The sequence below is a fragment of the Poecilia latipinna genome, unplaced genomic scaffold (assembly GCF_001443285.1).
Source record: "Poecilia latipinna isolate Pla-1442-1.1 unplaced genomic scaffold, P_latipinna-1.0 Scaffold1605, whole genome shotgun sequence".
Classification (NCBI taxonomy): domain Eukaryota; kingdom Metazoa; phylum Chordata; class Actinopteri; order Cyprinodontiformes; family Poeciliidae; genus Poecilia; species Poecilia latipinna.
Window position 1 is genome coordinate 5,348 of NW_015114221.1, and position 22,269 is coordinate 27,616.

At 41.6% G+C, this 22,269-nt stretch overlaps 1 protein-coding gene across 2 annotated transcripts in view; it reads right to left on the reverse strand.

The window, feature by feature from the left end:
- Positions 1-851: 851 nt before the first annotated feature.
- The window catches only part of vwa8 (von Willebrand factor A domain containing 8), an 82,436-nt gene continuing 61,018 nt past the window's right edge, over positions 852-22,269 (reverse strand). For both annotated transcript variants that reach the window (XM_015059153.1, XM_015059152.1), the window contains exons 38-45: positions 14,692-14,800; positions 14,406-14,562; positions 9,044-9,152; positions 6,729-6,854; positions 6,158-6,316; positions 3,846-3,944; positions 2,811-3,049; positions 852-1,719 (exon numbers count right to left, since the gene is read on the reverse strand). In XM_015059153.1, the coding sequence (XP_014914639.1) occupies positions 1,611-1,719; positions 2,811-3,049; positions 3,846-3,944; positions 6,158-6,316; positions 6,729-6,854; positions 9,044-9,152; positions 14,406-14,562; positions 14,692-14,800 (1,107 nt within the window). In that variant the 3' untranslated portion in view covers positions 852-1,610. The remainder of the gene's footprint in view (positions 1,720-2,810; positions 3,050-3,845; positions 3,945-6,157; positions 6,317-6,728; positions 6,855-9,043; positions 9,153-14,405; positions 14,563-14,691; positions 14,801-22,269) is intronic.

Sequence of the window (22,269 nt, forward strand, 5' to 3'; positions counted from 1 at the left end):
GGCCGAGTATCTGGGATTCTGAGAACTCCTCCGTTTTTCCAGGAGGGAAGCACTTCTGGTTGGATTGGATGGAACAAACTCTCCTGTACAATGGCTACTGGCTGAAAGTTCACCAAGAGCAAAATATCACCTGCAGCCTGCAGGATGTTCTACAGCAGCAGGAACTGTACCTGTCACGTTTAATAATTTTAAACATAAGAAGGTACAGGTTAGGTAGGTAGAGGACAGAAAAAGGACTAACGATTTTGCGTGGTTAAAAATACAAATCAAATTGGTTTCTGAAGAAGCCTGTAACGTGGAGGTGATCAGCCCGCGGTGTTAAAGGGGGAGTATAATGTTTTTGAGCTTTACATCATGTTGTTATTGCTTCATAATAAACATGCCTGGAGTGTTGCCTCGATTCTTTCATTCAGGTTTGAGAAATCCCTGAATCTCTGTGGCAACCATTCAGCTGTGCAAAACACCTGCTTGGACCTAGCATCGCCTTCGAGGACGAGGCTCCTCCTCTGAGCTGCACTTTCAAAGCTTCCACCTCGCAGAGCACGACTCCCACTCAGCTCCTTCAGGCTAGCCAGCAACAACTAACAAACACCTAGTGGAACATCTGCTGAGCTCATTAGAGGAGATACTTCTCAGTGCAATGCTGGTAAAAACACTGTGAAAGGGTTAGCAGAGGAGCAAACCTCCTGAAGGCGGAGCTCCAGAAAGAGCAGGAGTTTCTTAAAGAGACAGAGGCCCAAATCCAGAACTTTTATAACAACTGAAGGTAACATAGATATTTGACTGTGCTATAAAATGACACTATCTGCCTCGTTAGGTTTCTCTGTCACTTTTCAGACATACTTGCACAATGATCATAAACATCAACATGGCTTTATTAAACTGTTTTTACATTACTTTTACATATTAGATCATCTTAAATTAGCAACCATGTACAATTAAGGAAGTGACTACATCAGCAATACCATGAGCTATCATTCTACGAGTAAGACACACTACTGAACTGGTAAAATATCCCAACATGTTGGCAGAGTGTCTCTTGCCCCTCAACCCGTCACACTGTCACAGAGGAATCAATACGGACCAATCGATCAGCTGCTTTATTGATCCCATCTGCTCCAGACAGTGATGCGTGAATGTTAAACATGATGAGCAGGGACAGAGTGAGCATGTGCCTCTTGTCTGTGGAAACTTTTCCTTTTAGCATGTGAGCTATAGTTACCCCCCACAGTGACCAGAGTGTGAGTGTGTGTGTGTGTGTGTGTGTGTGTGTGTGTGTTAGAGTGTGTGTGTTTGGAGAATGAAAGCAGATCTGAGATTCCTTGCAGGACTGAGAGCGTGGAAGGCGCCACGCGGTCCAGCAGCCAGGAAGGAAGACGCTGCTGCATGTTGATGCTGTACCACACACACACACACACACACACACACACACACACACACACACACACACACACACAGAGGGAGAGAATGGGGATTTATGATGTCATCACCGGTGTGTTTGTGTCATGTCAGACTCATTCTGAAGGAAACCACAGCGACAGCAGCGCAGCAGTTTGGACGTCTGTAAGAGAGACGGCTGTGAAAAGTCTCTGTTGAGTCCGTTAGCGGAGTCAGGCGCTGGACAGCATGGTGGACGTGAAGATCTGCTGCAGAATCTGGGGGATCTGCTTGGTGTCCATGGCGACAAAGGATCTCCCCGCTGGAAGGGTCCTCTGCAATCTGAGACAAAGACAAGAAGTGTTTGGAGATTTGTTTTTTTTTTCTCTTTCCTGAAGATGAACACAGAGCAGAGCTTGTTTGGAGTGTGTGCGCGTGGGTGGGTGCGTGTGTGTGTGTGTGTGTGTGTGTGTGTGTGTGACAGGCATTTCCATTAGCGAATTACGGTCTGTGTCCCTCAAACACAGAAACTTAGCAACAAAACAACACGATGAGTAACGCTGGGAATACATTTGTCCACCCAGGAAATGATCTACACTGAAAAAAATAACTCCTACCAAGTATTTTTTGTTTAGTTTCTGGTTGAAAGATTTTTTTTTTAAAAAGACAAAACTAACCTACAAGTACATTTTAAGCAACATATAGGAGCTTGTTTTAAATCAATAACTCCTTAATAGTGATGAAAGCGTCCGAGTTCAACTGGCAGATTATTTCACGTAAAACAAGACATTTTTCTCATCATAATAACAATAATAAAAATGTAAACAAAAAACAACCTAAAAGGTAACACTTTATGTGAAGGGGTGTGCATAAGACTGACATGACACTGTAATAAATGTGACATAACATCTGTCATGAACATGAAAGAGTCACCATAAATGTTTATGACTGTTGTCACGAAGTGTCATTCGGTAAATAATGACACTTTTAATGCAAAAGTTAGATTAAAAGTCCATTAAAAGTGTCATTATTTTAATGGATAACAGTCATAACCATTCATGAAGACTCCTTCATGTTCATAACAGATGTTATGTCATGTTTATGACAGTCTTATTCACACCCCTTCAAATAACGTGATACCCAAAAAACACTATCATCAGTCCCAGAAGACAGGAAGCAGCTCTTACATTCACACCTCCGGTCAGTCTAGGGCTTTTGGTTACCCTAACGTTCATATTTCTGGACTGTGGGAGGAAACTGAAGCTCCATAAAATCCCAGGCAGGCAGAAGGAGAATAGAAACCACACTGATGTCATTCACTTCCATCAGAGAATAAAAAAACCCAAACCACCCTGAACCCTGAACTACAGACACGTGGCAAAGCAAAACCCATTAAGACTGGAGAGTGAAGGTGCGCTCCACTCGACCCTCACCTTTCAGCCTGATCGCCGAGGGATCCGATGAAGATGGCGAAGGCGTTGACCTGCGGGTCGGAGGTCAAGACCTGGGCGAAGCGCTCCGGCCGGATGCCGTAGCGTTCCAGGTTGGCGTCGCTGAGCACCACCACGAAGTGCTCGTCCGCCTCCTCCTGCGCCAGCTCCTTGATGCTGGCCTCGGTGGCCTCCAGGGTGTAGTCGCCGCTCATGCAGAACTGGGCGTGGGCGTGCATGGTCTGAGCGCGGGGAAGGAAATGTTCATTCAGAAAACGTTGACCAGCAGAACTGTCGGCACGGCTGCCATCTAACAGATCAGACCTCATTTTAAAGCAATAAGTCATTTTAGGAAGGCTTACAACGCATCGGTTGTTTGGTTGAAACGTTTTGTTACTCTCCTCAAACTTTCTCAAAAAATTCAATTTAGAGAGTATGATGTATTTGTTTTTAGTCGTCTTCTTACACTGACAGTCTCACACAAATGCGGTACTAATTTTTGTGGAAAATCTGCCAAAAACTAAATGACATCCATCATCCATTGTCTGTACACCCTTGTCCCTTAGTGGGGTCAGGAGGTGCTGGTGCCTATCTCCAGCTAACGGTCTGGGCGAGAGGCGGAGTCACCCTGGACAGGTCGCCAGTCTGTCGCAGGGCAACCTAAATTACATCCGTTTGATGTACTTTAGCAATAAGCACATAAAAACTGATCTGATTTGATTGGAAAGATAATATTTTACCACATTACTCTTATTTTAAATGTTTTATTTACTATGGAGTCTAGAGGGTCAAATAAAGCACTATGCCGGACCGGATTTGGACTCAAAGCACTGAGTTTGACATGTGGTGTACAGCGTGGCAGCTTGGTTTTACACATCAAAAATGTCGGATCATACCACAATGCTTAACCTTGCTTTAGAGGAAGAAATCCCTTAGATGGACCCATTTAGCAGCAAGCTCTTCAAACAAATCACTCTGACTGCCGACTCCGGCAGCTCACAGGTACTTCACACAGCTGAACTGATTTGGAGTGTGTACCTTGAGGACTTTCAGTCTCTGCTTGTCGTTCTTTGGCATTTTGTCCGCTGGGACCAGTTCGATGTCGTAGCCGTCGCCCGAGTGGCCCACTATGTCGTACTGAGTGGAGAAAACAGGGACTGTAAGGAAACTCTCTAAAAAGGATGACATCATGAAAACCTCGTCACAACACATTCTCATGTGTGAAATCATGTGTGATGCTGCAGAAACATGACTTTGTAACTTTGGAAGAGTCGGGCTGAAAGCGACCAGTGCATGTCATCGCTGTCAGGAGAGACAGCGCCTCTCACAAGCTGTGTTTCCGTTACAAACGTACGCGAAACTTCATCAGTATTCCGCTAACGTTGAAAAATTATAATTTTTCAGTTGTGGTGTTTTCATTAAATAAGAAACACAATCAGAGTCACACGAGAATAAGTTTGTGCGATAGTTCATTAAAAAACATCATCCTCCTACAACGTCCTGTCGTCGTCTTCGTCGTTTCCGCCAGTGGTAACTTCCGGTTGCTGACCACATGACTTATGTGATGCAAAAAAAAAAAAAAAAAGTGTGTCCTTTGAAATTCTTTCAAAATATACAGTTTTTTTCAAAACTAACATGTTTCCATTAAGCTAATTTATTTTTGTAATTCCAATTTGCACAATGTTATGGTCAATGGAAATGAGGTCAATGACGATCAGCATGCTTGCAGCTATTCCAGTGCCCAGGTATGACATAGATGCACCAGTTCTGTTGAAGCTAGTGGTGATCCTGTTGTTCGAAGCACCTGGCGCTCTATAGAACTGATGGTGATATACATTTTTGGTATTAAGCACCTTTTACAGAGGATTTCAACAAAGAAAACTGAAGTGTGTTGTTCTATTTCTGGTTTGTGAGCAGACATGAATTTAAAAATGCAAAGTGACAGACACTCACAGCTAATGGTGCATCACTGCTTCCCTAAACCATTACTGGCAGAATGTCCACCTCAGACTGGAGGTGACATGACGCGTGTGAGTGGCTGCACTCCATCAAATGCAAGGAGTGTTATGCAAAAAGCCCAGTCACACTGCCATCTGATGTAACACACTAAGGGGGTTAGGGTGTGTGTGTGTGTGTGATCAGTTTTAGGCTGGGTTGAGTGCCACCAAGGGGCCAAGAGGTCCGTCTCCCTGCTGCTCTTTTTTGCAGACGCATCTCTGCATGTCTCCTCTCTGTCCTGTCTGTCGTCTCCTTCTCTTCAGCGACTCTACTTTCTAGGCTACAACATGCTTGACCCGGGCAGAGAGATAAGAGCTTCAATCAGTGATGCAGACAGTCTGAGGTAGCTGGATGAGCACAGACACATTACTGTGCTTTAGATAGCTTTTTCGTCAGTGAGGTCTTTTTCTGGTTTTCAGTGGGGAGCACTTCTCTTCACCAGATCCTTTTTGTTGCGGCGTACCCCAAGGGTCCAACTTCGGTCCTATTTTGTTTGTGACCTTTGGGATGTTTAGGAAGTACAATATTTCCTGTTTCAAAAGGGAATGTATCAAAAGCAACAACAAGACTTCCAAGACATGACAGGACTTGCTTAAATTCATTTTTCAATATCTCAACATATGTAGCAAGACAGCAAACAGTTTCCAAAACAAACGTGCGCGAATCTTTGTCGACACTCTGCCAACGTCGAAAAAACACAGCTTCACAATTTTGGTGTTTCCATCAAATAAAAAATGAAATTAAAATCACATGTGAATAAGTTTGTTGATGTAATATGTCATTAAAAGTCATGGCAGTGGTGGATGTAAGCAGTTATGAAGTATACTCATAACTCAGCACATCAGAGGAGACGTCGGGATCTGATTTAGGTGTTGGAGCGACAAGCCAAGCCTTCTTGGGAGTGGCGACATGTGATGCGCTTTGGGGAAACTGTAGTCGTCCATTTTACAGAAGACAAAAGCAAACCATCATCCTCCGTCCACTTCCTGTCGCCTTCGATAGCAGTAACATCCAGCTGTTGATCACATGACTGGTGTGATGTGAAAGAAGCGTTTCAATGCAGCTGCTTTTTCGAAATTGCCGTTTCCATTAAGGACATTTATTTATGTCATTTCAATTTTACGATTAATGGAAACACAGCTGGCGTGACAGATTGTCGATATAAATTTCCCACTGCTATGCTACTATAAAATAACAAAATAAATCCAAAATGAAAAATGCATAACCGCTTATAAAACGTCACGAAAACCTGCAGAGATTAATTCAGAGAAACTTGGAGACACTGCATCCGATAAGGAATGCAACACCTTTCTGTTTCACATTGCAGACTCCGTCTTGCTCAGTGTGGTCACCTTGAACTTGTGCTCGTAGCTCTCCAGGGCCTCCATCACCATGCACACGGCCTCCATGGAGCGCTCCAGGCGGCCGTCCACCCCGTTGAAGCGGTACATGCTGCCCGACACGTCGGCCAGAACCCGCAGGCGCTTTGGCTTTTGCTGAGGACTGCCCAGCTGGAGGGACGGAGAAGGTCCAAAAACAATCAGAGACAACAGAACCACCTGATGGAGCTTAAATAACACGCCGGGCTGGCTGCTGCTGATTTTGGAGCGGCTTTTCCTAAAATACCTGTCGACTCGAGGCCAGAGATCTAAAACCTCGAGTAATGATTATAATGCAGGCGTTTTGGTTCAGGCCAAAAACATGCAGCTGAATGAGAGACACACAAGAGTGGCTACAACCTGAGAGTGAGCTTCAGTAGGAAAGCAGGGTGCAGTAAAAATCTCCCACACACACACGGCTAAACATAGCACTTAACGGTTAAGGGTTGAAATTATGTGTGTGATGAAAACAAAGATAGTTAAAGTGTAAAAATATCTGCAGCTACAAACGCACACATGCATGCACTCACACACACACACACACCTCTGGGTCCAGCTCTCCCCTCCGCTTATAGATGGTTTTCTCTCCGGTTAGACCGTCGATAATCTTAGCATCATCTAGTTCTCCCATAGCCTGGTTCTTGAGCCACTGCCGCTCCTTGCCTTTAGCCTGAAACACACACACACACACACACACACACACACACACACACACACACACACACACACAAAGCGCTCATCAGTAGTGACAAAATAAATCAGAACAAAAAACATTGCATCATTTCAGAAAAGAGAACCAAAAGACAACTAACGGCTACAAAGGGCTACAACTTTTTTAGTAGAGTCAGTCAGAATAAAGGAAAAATAATTTTTTTCTATTTGAAAAAAAATTGAAAGTCATGTATCCTTTCACTTCCATCTTAGTTATTCGTTTGTTACATAAAATCCCAACAAAATCTGCTTAAATTTGCATTTTTTAATGTAACAAAGTAAAAAGTTCACGTTACATGAATCCTTTTTTGAAGCCCTGAAGCATCAAACCTGAACCTTTTAGACAAACTAGTTCAGACACCTTGTGACCAAAGAGGATCCAAAAGAACCAAAGGAATGTTTGTCTGCAGCAAAACACACCTGGGCCGTTTTATGCATTTGTCGCTCCCTCTGAATTTCTTTACAGTCTTTGGGATTTATATCTGCAGAAGTTTGTTCGGGTACCTTAAAGGGGCAGTACTATCTGTTTAAAGTGCCATTTTATAGCACAGTCAAGTAACTAGGCAATCTTCAGCTGCTAAAAAAATAAATGCAATATGTACATATAGTATATGAAATATTACTTAAAAAAATGTTTGACTTTGAAATTGGGCCTCTGTCTCTTTAAGAAACTCCTGCTCTTTCTGAAACTCCGCCTTCAGGAAGTCATGACAACATGGCTCCTCTATTAACCCTTTAACAATGTTTTTACCAACGTTGCTGGTAAAAGTGTCTCCTATAATGAGCTCAGCTGAAGAAAGAATCAAATCAAAACTCCAGGTTGTTTTTGATGAGGGAATAACATTATAATGTGATGTAAAACTCAAAACAGCCAATTTTACAAAACACTGCCCCTGTAAGAGCTAATGTTGTTTGCTTAAAGCCACACTGATTTTTAGTGTATTGGACATAGCCTATTCTGGAAACTGGAAGTCACAGAATTAGCACTTCCTGTTTAGCGGTGCGCTTCTATGGATCGTTTGCATCTTTTCTTTACAGCAGAGAACAGCCTCCAAGTTTTATCAGGAAAAAAACAGTACCTAATAAAAATGTTGCTGTTAGCATATTTAGCATTTAAGCTAGCAGAAATGTGCGTTTAGCCTCCTGTTGTGCTGTATTTTTTCTTTTGCAGTTTTACTCCAACCAGTGGGGGCGAGTTGAATAAAGCTCAGTAACATCAACTATTACTGGTTCATCATTGGGAAGAGTTCTCCATTTGTCCAGCAACAGAGAACGAGGGCAGAGGACAGTTTACGGTTCTGAATACACAGAAAGTCTTCCCTCAGGTCAACGGCAACAACCCTCCATCATGTTTTGGACATCCGCCAGCTGCACTAAGCAGTAATTCATATTTGCATCTGTTTGTGCGTGGGAGTCCTTAAATCACTCCTTAGGTACGGCGCAACACAACATGACTTCATGGCGTCTCGTCTGCTGGTTTCAGGGGAATCGTCATCGTTTTTACAGTGAGACTGAAGGGACACGGAGAAACAATAAGCAGCATTTGTGGCTGTCAACACCTGGATGGAAAAAGCTGAACTCACGCACACAAACACCCACCACGACACATCCAAACACAGCTTCACACCTGGACCCGAGAATAATAGAGCAAACCTCGATGCCTCTGCTCTGTAATCACTGTAGCATCATTTTCCCCTCGTCATATGAACACACACACTCACAGAGGAGAAGCTCATCCTGCTACGCCTAAACAAAAGGAGGAAAGTTCAACCCAAAACAATGAAACTGAGACTCTAACCCTGATTTTTTCTCTTTTTTTTGTTGTTGCTATCTTTCCTTTCGCTCTTTCGGTCACGTCAGCAAGACAAAAGAAAGCGTTCATGTTCACACCCCAGCATTCTGACCCATTTGCAGGTTAAACAATGGTCACCTCCCGGCTGTATGTTGAAGGCTTTTGAACTTGGTTGTTGGCTCTGAATGCGACTGGGGCTGGACAGAAAGGCCGGATCAAAGTCATCAGTGTTCTTCAAAGAATAATCAGGCTCGTTGCTGATAAACGGCTGCAGGAAAAGAGATTAGAGTCCAGAGACTGAAGGCGGTGAGCTGCCCAACACGGGGACTCACGTGCGCGAAGTGTCAGACGCTGACCTGTAAGCTGTCCAGGATGATGCGCAGGGACTGAACCTGCCTCCTCACTGCGCTGGAGAAGCGCTGGTAGGTCGAAGCGTCGTATTCGCTCATGTCGATCTCCTTCAACCTGAGACAGAGACAGGAGAGACGCAGTTCTGTCAGCACAGCCTGGAGGAACTGTTGGCGTTGCTGCCTTGCAGCAAGAAGGTCGTGGGTTTGAATCCCATGTGCAGGTTTGGGTTTTCCGCCCGACTCAGTGCAAAAGGCGATTATCCTAGATAGGGCTGAAACGATGAATCAAATTAATCGTGATGAATCCATCACTGAAATAATTAAACTGCAAAAAACAAAATTTGACCAAGTATTTTTGTGGTTGCAAATATCTCAATGCACTTGAAATAAGACAAAACTGACATAGAAGAGACGTTACAGCAAGATGTCGACGTTTGTTTTAACTAATTAATTCCTTAATATTGATGAAAAAGTAGCTGCATTGGCAGATTATTTCATTTACGAAATGGGAAAAATCTCTTGTTCTAAGTGAATTTATCTGCTCGTAATAAAATAATCATCTGTATAAAGGAATTATTGGCTTTGAACAAACTGTTATTTCTTGCTGAAAAGTTACTTCCAAGTTTGTTTTTCATTTTTTAAGTGTACTGAGATATTTGCACTACAAACTAGATCAAACACTCTTGTCAATATTTTGTGTTTTTGCAGAGCGTCGATTAATTTAGCAACTGATTAATTGTGGAGTACACAGGTGTTTAGTTCTGTAGCTACTTGACTTAAACCCAGCTTTCCAAATAATCAGACGAATCCCATTTAATTCCAGGTTTTTAATGATTTGAAATGTTTAAAGAGATAAAGTTTAAAGACAACCCTCAGTGTGTAAACACATTTTCACTTCAGTGCAGCTCCAGATCTTCTTTCAAAGACAATAACTGGATATGAACTCCCAGCAAACTTGGTGCAGAAAAAACGGTATCCGAGGTTGCCATGGCAGAAAGGTTAAAGGTTAAGATATGGAGCATGTGTTTGTGATCTGTTCAAAAAGCCCCACCTGTAAAGACCCAGGTGGTCCCTGCAGCCATCAGTCAGGTATCAGCCAACCGTACACACACCCCGCTAATGTAAAGGTGCTACCACCATGCTCCGACAGCGTGAAGTGTGTGTGTGCGCGCGAGAGATGAAACGATGGCGGGACGTGGGTGAAATCTCTCCCAGGTGTTTGAAACGCTTGGCGACAGCCAGACCGTGACCACCCCGGCGATGCGGAGGCTTGATTTTTGTTCTTTTTTGTTTTTTCAAAACGCCGGCAGGGATTGGAGGAAGGGTGGAGTCGCTCTGGCTTAATATGTCGCAGCTTGTAACGGATCTGTGTGTGAATGTGTAGACTGTGCTGGCATCAGCCATGCAATCAAAGGAGGTCACAGACACAGACACACACACACACACACTCCCTCAGAAGAACACACCTGTAGAGATAACCTGAACTAAACCAACGTTTATCCTCCACAACATCAACGGCAGCTGAGTTGGAGCTTCGATGGTTAGCTCAGGCTGGTGCTATTCAGCAAATGGCCTTTTTTTTTTTTGTCTCAACTACAATTAATGATTAATTCATTACTAAATTAGTTGGCAATTATTTCAATAGTAGTCAAACAAAATATGTTTCAATGTTTATGCATTTTGTACAGGTTTGGCTGAGCTACTGCTCTGAATGTTTTTTCAGAAAATGGTCTCTTTTGGTTTCAACTGCAGTTAACGATTAATCGACTACTAAATTAGTTGGTGGCTATTTCAATATTTGTCAAACACAAAAGTGTCCTAACATTTATATATTATGTACAGTTTTTTGGCTTAATTACTGTTCTGAACATGTTGTTCTTGTAGAAAATAGCCTCTTTTTGTCTTAACTCCAGTTAGTGATTAATCGATTAATAACTTAGTTGACGATTATTACAATAACATATTTATACGATTAATCGTTTCAGCCCTACTGTTTAGTGGTTGTATTTGATTTTATTTGTGGACAATGGGCTAAAGCTGAGTTATTGAAAATCAATGCCACACTTTTATTTGCTAAAAAGAAAGAAGAAAAAAAAAACAGTTTCCATCCCAGTTAGCAACTAGATTTGATTTTAAGATAAAGTCCTAATAAAATGCATTCAAGTTTGTGACTCAACACTGTGCATCTTCCCTGCATCACATGCATTCTGAGGAATCAGCTGGGCTTCAGGTGTCTAGTCATTTCTGAGCTACACACACACACACAGATCCTTTGTCCGCTCCTCAGCGTACCCATCGCCTCATCTCAGCACAGCGTGTCCCGGGGCCACTTCCTCCGCGCATTCCTGCGTGTGTCTGCGGGCGCATGGCAGCGACGCGCAGAGCGCAGGATCTTGGCTGGCGGGCCGGAGAGCCATTTCCTCTGAATTCCAGAACATCGACGAAAACAGCCGAGAGCGCAGCAGAAACGGCCGGAGGGGAACTCGCCGACATTTCACACACAGCGACCGCAAAAACATCGGGGGAGACACTCCCTCCAGCTGAACGCGCCGGACAAACAAGAAAATCTGTCTCTGTTTTACACGTTGTGAAACGTTTAACTGGAGAGGCAGAGAGCTTAAAGTACATTTTTGTTTTGTTTGCACTGCGGCTTTGGGGTCGGGGTTGGTCCAATAAAAAAGTTGAACATATTGCTTACTGTGGTTATCTTGGAACACGTTGTGTTAGAGATGCTTTGTTGTGTCAAACTGCATGAAAATAGTAAAACTGGTGAAACAGAAACACGTTTTTCTGCTAAACTTGAACTGGATTTCTTTTTTCTTTTCCGTTTTACAGAAGAAAATATTTAACGTTGCCAGGCAACAGAGAGTTTTAAGGCGTATTTAAAAATCATGAGACTCTTCAGATGAGAAACCAAAATTTACAGAAAACATGCCAACAGTTTTAGATTAGTAACTGTGAAAAGAAGCAGGTTTATGGTCTGATGAAATCGACTTTGAACCTTTGAGTCACGACTCCAACTGATAAATAACACTGCATGTCACTGACACACTCAGAGTGAAACACGATAGTGGCAGCGTCATGCTCTGGGTTCACCTTTATTTCCAGAGGTTTTCTTTGAATGGAGTGAAATTATGTTTGAATATCAGCCAGTTTTGATCCAAAACCTTCAGGTGGCTCAAATCATCCAAACATAATGTCTGAAATAATTCTTTAATATTAAGGAATTATTTATTTAAAACAGGCTCCTATTTCTTGCTGAAAAGTTACTCGTATGTTAGTTTAAGTAAGTTTTGTCTTATTTCAAGTGTACAGAAATATTTGCACTAGAAACTAGATCAAAAACACTTAGTAATATTTTGTAATTTTGCAAAATTGTGCTGAAAACAAATCAGTTCGGTTAACACGATAAAACTGGAGGCAGTTTTGAGCTGCGACACATGACTGTGGCTTACTGCTTATTGACTTGTTTCTGCATCTGTCGACTGAAAGGAGGGCGAGGATTCCTGCAGGCTCACTGAATCGCTGAGCAGAGGAGGATGTGCTAAACGTGACGCAGTAATGAAATTCCTGTCCGTGGTTCAGGCTGGTCAGACGGACTGGGAAAGCTCAGCACAGAGGAAACAACGGTTGAGACTGGACTACATTGGATAAATGATGTGTTGAAGGTTTATCTCTCGTTTCCCATCTCAGGTAACAGAGCAGGACATTCCCATAACAGCATCTTTCCAACACGATTAAAGTTTAAAGTATTTTGTAAAAATCTACTTTTCTGAGCTTTAGATCATGTTATAATGTTAGTTCCTCATCAAAAACATACTTGAAGTGTTGCCTTGATTCGTTCATGCTTGTTTGAAATATTCTTTCATCTCCCGTGGCAACCACTGAATGCTTGCTTTCACAAAGCTCCTCCTTTGAGCTGCAGCCTCCAAACTTCCAAGCTTCCACCTGACAGAGCTGCCTTTCCCCTCTCAGCTCCTTCAGACTAGCCAGCTACAATTAGCAAACACCTGGTGGAACTGAACATCTGCTGAGCTCATTATAGGAGCCACTTCTCAGTGAAATGTTGATAAAAACATTGTTAAAGCGTTAATAGAGGAGCCATGAAGGAGGAGTTTCAGTAAGAGCAGGAGCTTCTTAAAGAGACAGAGGTCCAAAATCAGGGATTTAAATTTGGAGGTTCAATTTCTTTTGAGTCATATATATATCACATTTTTATAACAACTGACGATAACGTAGTTATTTATTGTGCTATAGAATGGCTCTATGTGCCTGGAAATGTCATCATACCGCCCCTTTAAGGTTAAAGTTTGACCACTAGTTATGGATTCTGGCCTGTTTGGTTTACACAAATAATACGTAAGAATGTTGGCCAAAAACATCTCTTCAGGAATACCTCTGTGGTTCCACTACTGTATGTCACATGTCAAAGATTTTCTGGATGGCTCAGTTTTATCAGCGATGAGAGAGAGAAAAATACAAGCTCAATAATAAAAATATTGTGAGACATCGGGTAAAGATGTTCTGAAAACCCTTCCAGTCACTGACTGAAAGAGAAAAAAAAAACAGAGCAGCCAGTTACTGGACCGTTTCTGCTCGGAAACATTCAAAGTGAGTGATATCAGAATCCGCATGTTAGCACAAGACCTGCTCTGAGCTCAGCGGGACGTTGATAGACAGACAGGCGGTAAATGTAGAGGGGGAGGAATCTGGAAAAATGAAGCTAGTGACAAGAAGAGATAAAAAGAAGAAGGAGGGAAAAAAAGAGGCAGAGAGGTTGTCCTCTTCATGTGAAAGCAGCCAGTGTGTTTGGAGGGCCATGCAGGAAAAGAGGGAGAGGAAGGGGGGATGTTTGGAGCGAGGGTGAACAGAGACGGCCTTCATGGTTCAGCTGCTGAGAGGGCTGCCCTCTGCTCCAGACTGAATGTATGGGCTCACACACACACACACACACACACACACACACACACACACACACACACGTCTCCCAGTGGGATCACCTCTGTCAGACCTGGAGCTCCTCCACTCAGAACCTCCAGAACCGACACCTGCTCCACATTTAACCACTGAGGGATGGGTCCAGAGTGGAGACAGAGAAACCCACCGCAAACAACTTTTAGAAGTTTTATTTTTCTCACGTTTAATTCAGTAATTATTACATGAATTTAGCATAAATGCTGCCTCAGACGTTCTGATTTTATACATCCAGGAGCTCTGAGAGGGTTTCTTTGCAGGAGTTTGCTTCTGCTCACCAAGTTGTCCATTTTGCATTAGCTATCTGTGGTAGCCATGCTAGCTACGCTAGCATGAGGAGCAGTGGCGCAACTACATATTATTCAGGTGGATGCGAAAACTTCCGGTGTCCTACCGTTCCTTGAAGGCCTTCTCGGCCATCTCGCGGGCCGCTCTGCGGACCTCCTCTGGAACAGCATCCTTCTCGGCCTGGGACACCTGGTACACTTTGTGTCCAGCATCTAAGCGGTAAGGCCCGCCTTTACCTCCCAGCCCTGCAGTGTCTCTGCCACCTGAGGGGAAGAAAAAAACAAGAAAAGATTTACTGGATACAGTTTATGTTGCATCCAGTGTAAAGGGGAAACATTGGGAGTAAGATGGAATTTGAACACGTGGGACGTATAGCTAGGAAGTCTTGTTACCGGTGCCTCCGGCCCACTGGTTTCCCCCGATGTGAGGAGCGTTGTTGGCGTCTATCTTGCCGTGTTTTGGTGCAGAAACGTCCAAACCGCTGTCCCTCTGAATCGTGATCTGAAACACAAATGAAACTAGATTTTTCTCCCACTGTATGAAAGTACTTCTAAAGCTAAGAATCAACAAAAATCGCCCCAGATGGCTTTCGAACCAAATTTAACGAGGGACAAATAATTGAGCCTTTTACTTTTCCGAGCTCACACGATCACTCTGCACTCTTCACTTCCCCAGATGACATGTAATCGACCACACATTGAACGCCGTTCTGAGGTCTGGGCAGGGAAGATGCAGCAGACTCCGTCTCTTTCTCTGCAGGAGACCGTTGGAGGGGAAAAAGTGGATCCACACGGAGCTTAACGATACATTTTTTTTGGTCGATTTCTCCATCAGATCCAAAATCAGCATTCTGGCTTGGACTGTGCGCAGAGGCAGCCAGACTCTGAGGGTCGCCTGCGGTTCAGCTGCGTTCTTACAAACGGAAGGAATCTTTAAAGGACGGAGTTGTTCTGAAAATGTGGATGGTTCTGACCCGGATGTTTCTATCCATTGGCTGCGTTTCTATTAGAAACGTGTGCAAAACTTTGTCGATATTCCACTAATGTCGAAAAAACACAATTTTGCAACTTCCGCTAAACAGGAAACTGAACTAATATCACATGTGGATAAGATTGTTCATGTGAGAAGTCGCTAAAAAACATGCTGCAGTGTCGTCCTCCTACCACTTCCTGTTGTCTTATTCGTCTTTTCTGCCAGTAGTAACATCCAGTCGTTGATCATGTGACGGGTCCCATGTGAAAGAAGCGCTTCCATTGCAGTTTTGTGAAAAACATACATTTCAATGTGGTTGTAAGAGTTTTCTTGAAATTGGCTTTTTTTTTCCATCAAGCAAAATTATTTCCAAAATGTTAATTTTATGGCTAATGGAAACGCAGCTACTGATTCTTTAGTTTTTATTCATGTGTGAGGAGATACACAGAGCCTGCGTTTCCATTGACCATAACATTGCACAAATTGGAATTATGAAAATAAATTTGCTTAAAGGAGACACGGAAATTTTGGAAAAACTCCTGTTTTTCGATAAAAAAAATTTGTGCTTTGATGAGATGATCTATCAGCCATATGAATAATTGTGTGTTTTGCAAAACTGCAAAAGAAACACTTTTTACTGCATCACACGGGCAGCCGGATGTTGCCACAAGCAGAAAAGACGAAGACAGGATGACAGTGCAGCGTGTTTTTTAACGACTTATCGTGTAAACAAAACTATTCCTGTGTGATTTTAACCGTGTTTCTTATTTGACGGAAACACCGCAATTGTGAAATTGTGTTCTTTTGACATTAGCAGCATATCGATAAAGTTGTGCACATTTGTAATGGAAACCCAGTGAAATTGATCCAGATTTGATGCAGCAGCAGTTCAGCCTCGGGCTGATGCCCAGAGAAGCTCAGAGCTCCGATCCAACGCTGCCGAGTCAGCACGGATCGCCATAATTAGCTTAGATTAGAGGAGCCAGTCTGATGCACGTAGTCTCATCTCAGATTAGGACAAGTTAAGAGCTAACCTGAACTGAACGGCACTGACGAAGGCTTTTACTGATTAACGAAGAAAAGTTTTTGGCTACATCTGTCAGAGTGTCCGAGCAAAAGATGTTTTTGGAGAAACACTAATTCGATGTGTTATAAAAAGTCTCCTCCATTCTACTTTAAAAAGTAAATCATTTAAAACTGACTCTTCGTGCCGACACTAACAAGCATCAAAAACTGAAGAGAGAGTCGCAAGAACACATTTTTCTTTTTTCTGAAACTAAAAATCAGATGAAATGCGACATAACCGTTAGCAGACGATTAGAAAACAATCGGATACGAGCGCAGTGGTGTCTTCCCTTTCTCTCATAATCCACTTTCCTGTCAGTCTACTGTGTTCAGAGCCACTAAAGCCAAAAAAAAAAAAAGTGATTTTTTTAGGGGGGTGAAAAGATCAGAGTTGGGCTGTTCAGACTGCGATGAAAAACCCAAATGGATGTCACATTAGGGCAAAAGAAAGCGGATTTGTGTCGCTTTTGCCTGCCGTGTGAACGTAGCCATCGATAAGTCGGGATTTAAACAGAAGAAACTGCAACGTACTTTTATTTTTTTTTTTTAAATCATCAAGAAAAATCCTTCCATCTGTTCTGGAATTGGTATTTGCTAGCAAAGTAGCAGCACTCGGCTTACCTGGCTCTAGACTTTGTGCCGGGAAAAGAAAAACTTTTACTTCTTGCTCTTAAAAGCACCAGCAGAACATGGACTAGTTTCTGTGTAGCAACAGAGTCCTCCATAGCTCCAGTATTAGTAACAATCAACAGGAAGTGTGTGTGCAGGCAGATGAATCTCAGTAACCAGAGAGAAGTTGGTTTCATAGCTCTGCGGTTTGGTACAGGGTCAGGGGTCTGAGCCTCTGGCATCAACGTGCTTTAAATGCTCGGCTGCTCCGGGTTCACATGTTCTGAACGAGTCTTTGTGAATGTGGTGTGAGTCGCCCGCCCCAATCCAGGCCAAAAATAGAACCACCACCGTCAGGTCCAGCACTAGCCGGTTCCTGAATCCCCTCCGTCCGTAAAAAAAACCCATCAATCACAGAGGGGGACTGAGCCAGCAGGATTTCCTCTACGTCATCTTGTTCCAGTAATCCACACTTGTCATCATGTTTTACATAGATCATATTGTCTGACAGACCAACACACGACGGTTTCATGAAGCTGGCAGTGGATTCCATTCTGGGCTCGTCAAAGAAAGGAGGCGATGAATACCTGATGACTCCTGGGTTATAAAAACAACGAGTGATGCTTTAGAACGAGTCCTTTTAGAGACGCCACGATCACTTCAAGTTTCAAGTCTGGATGTCAGACTAAAGCACCAACACTTCAGGGTGGTGAGAGACGATGCGCTCCACTGGAATGGCAATGTATAGATGTGAAAAGTAGGACCAAGTTCTATCAATTATGGGTGTCAAAAGTATGTACACAACTGTTTTAAAAGTTTACCTTCGTCATCAAGTTCTTTTTGTACCGTGCTTTTCTGATTTAGCTGCAAAATTCACTAATCAAATAATTTTATTCTCTTGATCTTACATAATGTGATGTCACTACATCAACCAAAGATCTTTAGATTCAGTTTGAACAGTTTTTATTTGCATCAACTGGAAACATGTAACTGCTGGGTGGTTGCCGAAGTTTCAGGTTGGTTCCTACAGACAACACGAGATCTTTTCCCACAAGGCTTTGGGAGACTTTAGCCAATGTTGGATGTTTTAAGGAAATGCTTCTGTGTTTCAGCCTGACTCCTATGCCCAGAAATATGTGGAATCAGCAGAGTTGCATCAAACAGAATACATCTTGTACTTGAAGGAAGTCTTTCAAACTGGGGTTGACATCGGATTAGCCAGCATCCACGACCTGTTCCTGAGTTTCTTTTAAACAATTTAATGAGTTTTAATGAGGTTATTTTTCATACATTTTGGAAATAATTTATCATAGTCTTAATTTTGAAGTTTCAAAAACATAGAATTTTAACAGGGGTGTGTGATGTGGCGTTATTGCATAATCATGTCTATGTACTGAGCAGAAAGTATTGAGTTATAAAGACAATCTATCCTACAGCTTAAATATTTTTTTTCAGAAATTAATTTTTGAAAATGTTACACATGTCCTTTATTCTCTATTCACACTTAACTTGTCTCTTTATTCTCTTTGTGTTATGGGAGTTTCTTCATTTATCAGGATGTGAAATTAAGACCCATGTTTTTATTTTAATAAGAAAATAACATTTCCAAAAAATTAATTATAGTTTCAAAATGGAAAAGTGACAAACAATATTTAACTGTGCAATATCTTTTTACATGGCTGTTAAATGAATCTTTTTGGTTATGATTACTGTTTTAATTACAGCCTAATGTGTCAATTGTGACACAAAACAGTTAAGAAAACAAGGTGATATTTAAAATAGTACAGTCTTATTGAATGCTTGTTAAGATCATCCAATAAACAACTGTATTTAAAAAACCAAATGATCATTGTGTAATTATTGTGTCATAAAGTGAACCTCAGAGATTTCAGATTAGTCATTTTCACCAAAGTAAATGTGTAAGGCTTCTGACAGGATGACGTAAACCAGACTGTCATCAATCAGGCTGTTGATAAATGATCCATCTGTAAATAAAAGGCTAACGTTGACAGCTAGCACAAAGAAAGAGAAGTAAATCCGAATTGGAAAGGCGCATGGATCTCGGGTGTGTGGTTCTGAGAGGAAACTCTCCTTTTTACGACTGTGGGAATCAATGTCAGATTCCTCCCTCACATCTTTCTTTCCTTCAAACACTGAGGCTCCCTCTGTCTCTCATCTCAGGTCCACGCCTGGTCTTGTAGGATTAATAGCCTCATAAATTTCTGATTCTGTCTTTCGGCGCCTAAAGACAGAGAGCCATTTTGTTTGTGTGTGTGTGTGTGTGTGTGTGTGTGTCTGTGGGTGTGTATGCAACCAAGCACATATTAGTTCACTCCTGAGTGCTTTATGTGACTATATTTATATATGGCTCAGTGTGAGTGTTAGCATAAAGGCATGTCGCTACATGAAAGTCTGAACATGTAGCAGTGGGTTAAACGTATAGCAGGGTGTGATTCAGACAGAGACCATGCTTGTAAAATTGTACTACAAGATGTTTTTCCATCAGAAGCTCAAAGAAGAAAACAATCTTTAGTAAAACTTCGTCTTAAAGTCGCTTGACTTTACTCACACAATGCATTAGCTAGTATTGCTAGCTGACTGCTAGCAGTACTAGTTTCCAACTGTAGTTTGACCTTAACATGACTAAATATTTACAAAAGGAGGGATTTATTTCACATTACAGCCCAGTAGAACTACGACTACAACTACTAAAAACTAAACCAAACAATTTTTAACTAATGATAACTGATTCAAACAAAAAGTCACAATGAAACTAAACTAAACTACAATGAAAAACCAAAAACTATTATAACACTGGTACCAATTCAGAGTGGGTTGACTTGGCTCTACTCAGTTATGAGGGTTACTTGTTTTCCACTAGTAACGATTAAGTGTTTTTTTTTTTGTTTTTTTTTGTCATCTTATTGCAACTGTACTAATCTATTTGCGCTAGAAAATAGTGAAAAATACTTGGTGAGATTTGGGTTTTTGCAGTGTATATGGAATAGCAGGACGTTATAACAGCCACAACAAACAACATCTGAATGTACAAATGAGTCCACTCAGCAATACTGCAGGCAAGGTATCAAAGCATGAATGTAAGTAACAGTTTTATTGTTTTTAATGTTTCAGATGTTGAGATTAAAACTATTCAGTCCAGCAGGCAGAGATGTTACCAATGTCTCACCTACATGAAGGTGTTGCAGTTTGCTTTTGAAAACAAAAACAAAATCATAAAAACAATGTAGGATGACCAGAAATGTCAAAGGAAGCTGATCACTCATATTCCTTCAAAGGGCTGTATTATGTGTTTTCCAGGGATATAGTGCCATTTTATAACTAGAAAATGTAACTGTGTTCCCTTTGGTTGTCATAAAAATGCTAGAAATTTGACATTTTGACGTAACGTCTTGAAATTAGGCCTTTGTCTCATTAAGCAGCTCCTGTTTTTTCTGAAACTCCTCCTCCAGGAAGTCATCGCAACATGGCTCCTCTATAACCCCTTTGACAACGTTTTTACCAGCGTTTCACTGAGAATTAGCTACTATCATGAGCTCAGCTGATGTGCAATTATATCGGGTGTTTGCTAATTGCTGCTGGCTAGTCTGAAGGAGCTGAGTGGAGGAAGTTGTGCTCTGTAATATAGAAGCTTGAAAAGTTCAAGGAGGAGCTCCATCCTTGAAGGCGGGGCTAGGTCCACCCAGGTATTTTTGAATAGTCGACTGGTTGAAAAAAATGCTCCAGTTATGTTTTTGGTGAGAAAATAACATTTTAACATGATGCAAAGCAAGAAAAAAAGTGGATTTTCCATAATACGGCCCTTTAAGGCATGCCAAACAATTTGCTAAGTTGAAGTTGCTTAAATGTTTTTGAAAATGATTATTAAATAAAAGGGTACAGATGGGGTGTCTCATAAGATTACCAATGGAAATAACTACTAGTGGTGTACAATTCTGCAGGTTTTTACATAGACTGAAAAATATTCACACTGAAAGACAATGTGCAACCCAAAGACCATTTTACTAATCATTCAGACTCTTAGTTTGAGTTAGTATTCTTTAATAGAGCACATCTGCATTCAAATGTATTAAGTACTCACTGTACTGTTAATATCTCCAGAGAAACCCTTTGGAAAATGTTTAAAAATACAGAAATGAGTGAATCAAATATCGGAGAGATTAGAAGTGGAGATACTGTAGCTACTTTCCGTGAGAGATGCCGATTACACAATGGTCTGCCCATATTTGAAGAGGGTGCTGAGGCCTGCAGGATCCAGCATGTGTATGCATGATAACCTGCTTTAGTACGGGGACAGCAGTCAGGGAAGGAAAATGGTGGCGTGTGGCCAATGACACCAGCAGAAAGCAAAAAAGAGATGACTGAAATAGAGGCAGAAAAAACATAACACAAACATATTGTGCAGTTAATTGGGAGGCTGACTAGATAGCTTGTTTTGACTGTCATTACGCAAAGCTGGAAGCCTGCAGGGAACCAGAAGTAAATAGATGAACTGCGTGCAGATATGATGGCTGTCTCAGATGGATGCATTTGTCTACCAAAGGCGTTGTGGATGTTACTGAACTGAACAGCAGGAAGATCCTACAGTGTTTCATTACACTAATAATCTGTGAATTATGTTTATTTTATTTTATTTTTTTACAGTTTTTGTCTTAAACAAGACGAATTAAAACTGAAAGTTTCCTTAATACTGTTGAAGAAGTGCTAGGTCTGTTGGCAGATTATTGGGGCCTACCATAGCAATGCATAGGAGAGCATGCATGCAAAACAAGGCATTTCAAAGCCTCCATGCATGGAGGGCCTCAAAATAACTGCTGCTTCTTTCACCGTTAATGCAGCTCGTACCGCTCTGTGCACCTATCACTTTTCTGAAAAATTCACCTATTCTTGTTAAGTCATGAGTAGTGAAAGATAAGTAGTATTTCAAAAGAGCAGTAGAAATTGTATGTTTTTAGAACAATAACATTATTTGTTGTTAATCTGTTGCTAAGAGACGAGGGGATTTTCAGGTAACCAAGTGCCACGAAGTACACATCAAATTTTTACTTTTGCAAAATTTGCCAGCTGTAAATTGCTTGTGTCTGAGCAGATAAACAGTATTTCAAAATAGTTTACATTTTATAAACAATAATTAATTTGTTGCTAAGAGATGAGCGTTTTGTTTTTTTTTTGGTAACGAACTGTCACGAAGTATAAATCCGATATATACATTTATGTTGAATGTCTGTTTTATATTTGCCATCAATAACAATTTTTTTTTTTTTTACTTTTCTGCCAAATTCATCAACTGCAAAGTAGAAGTAGTA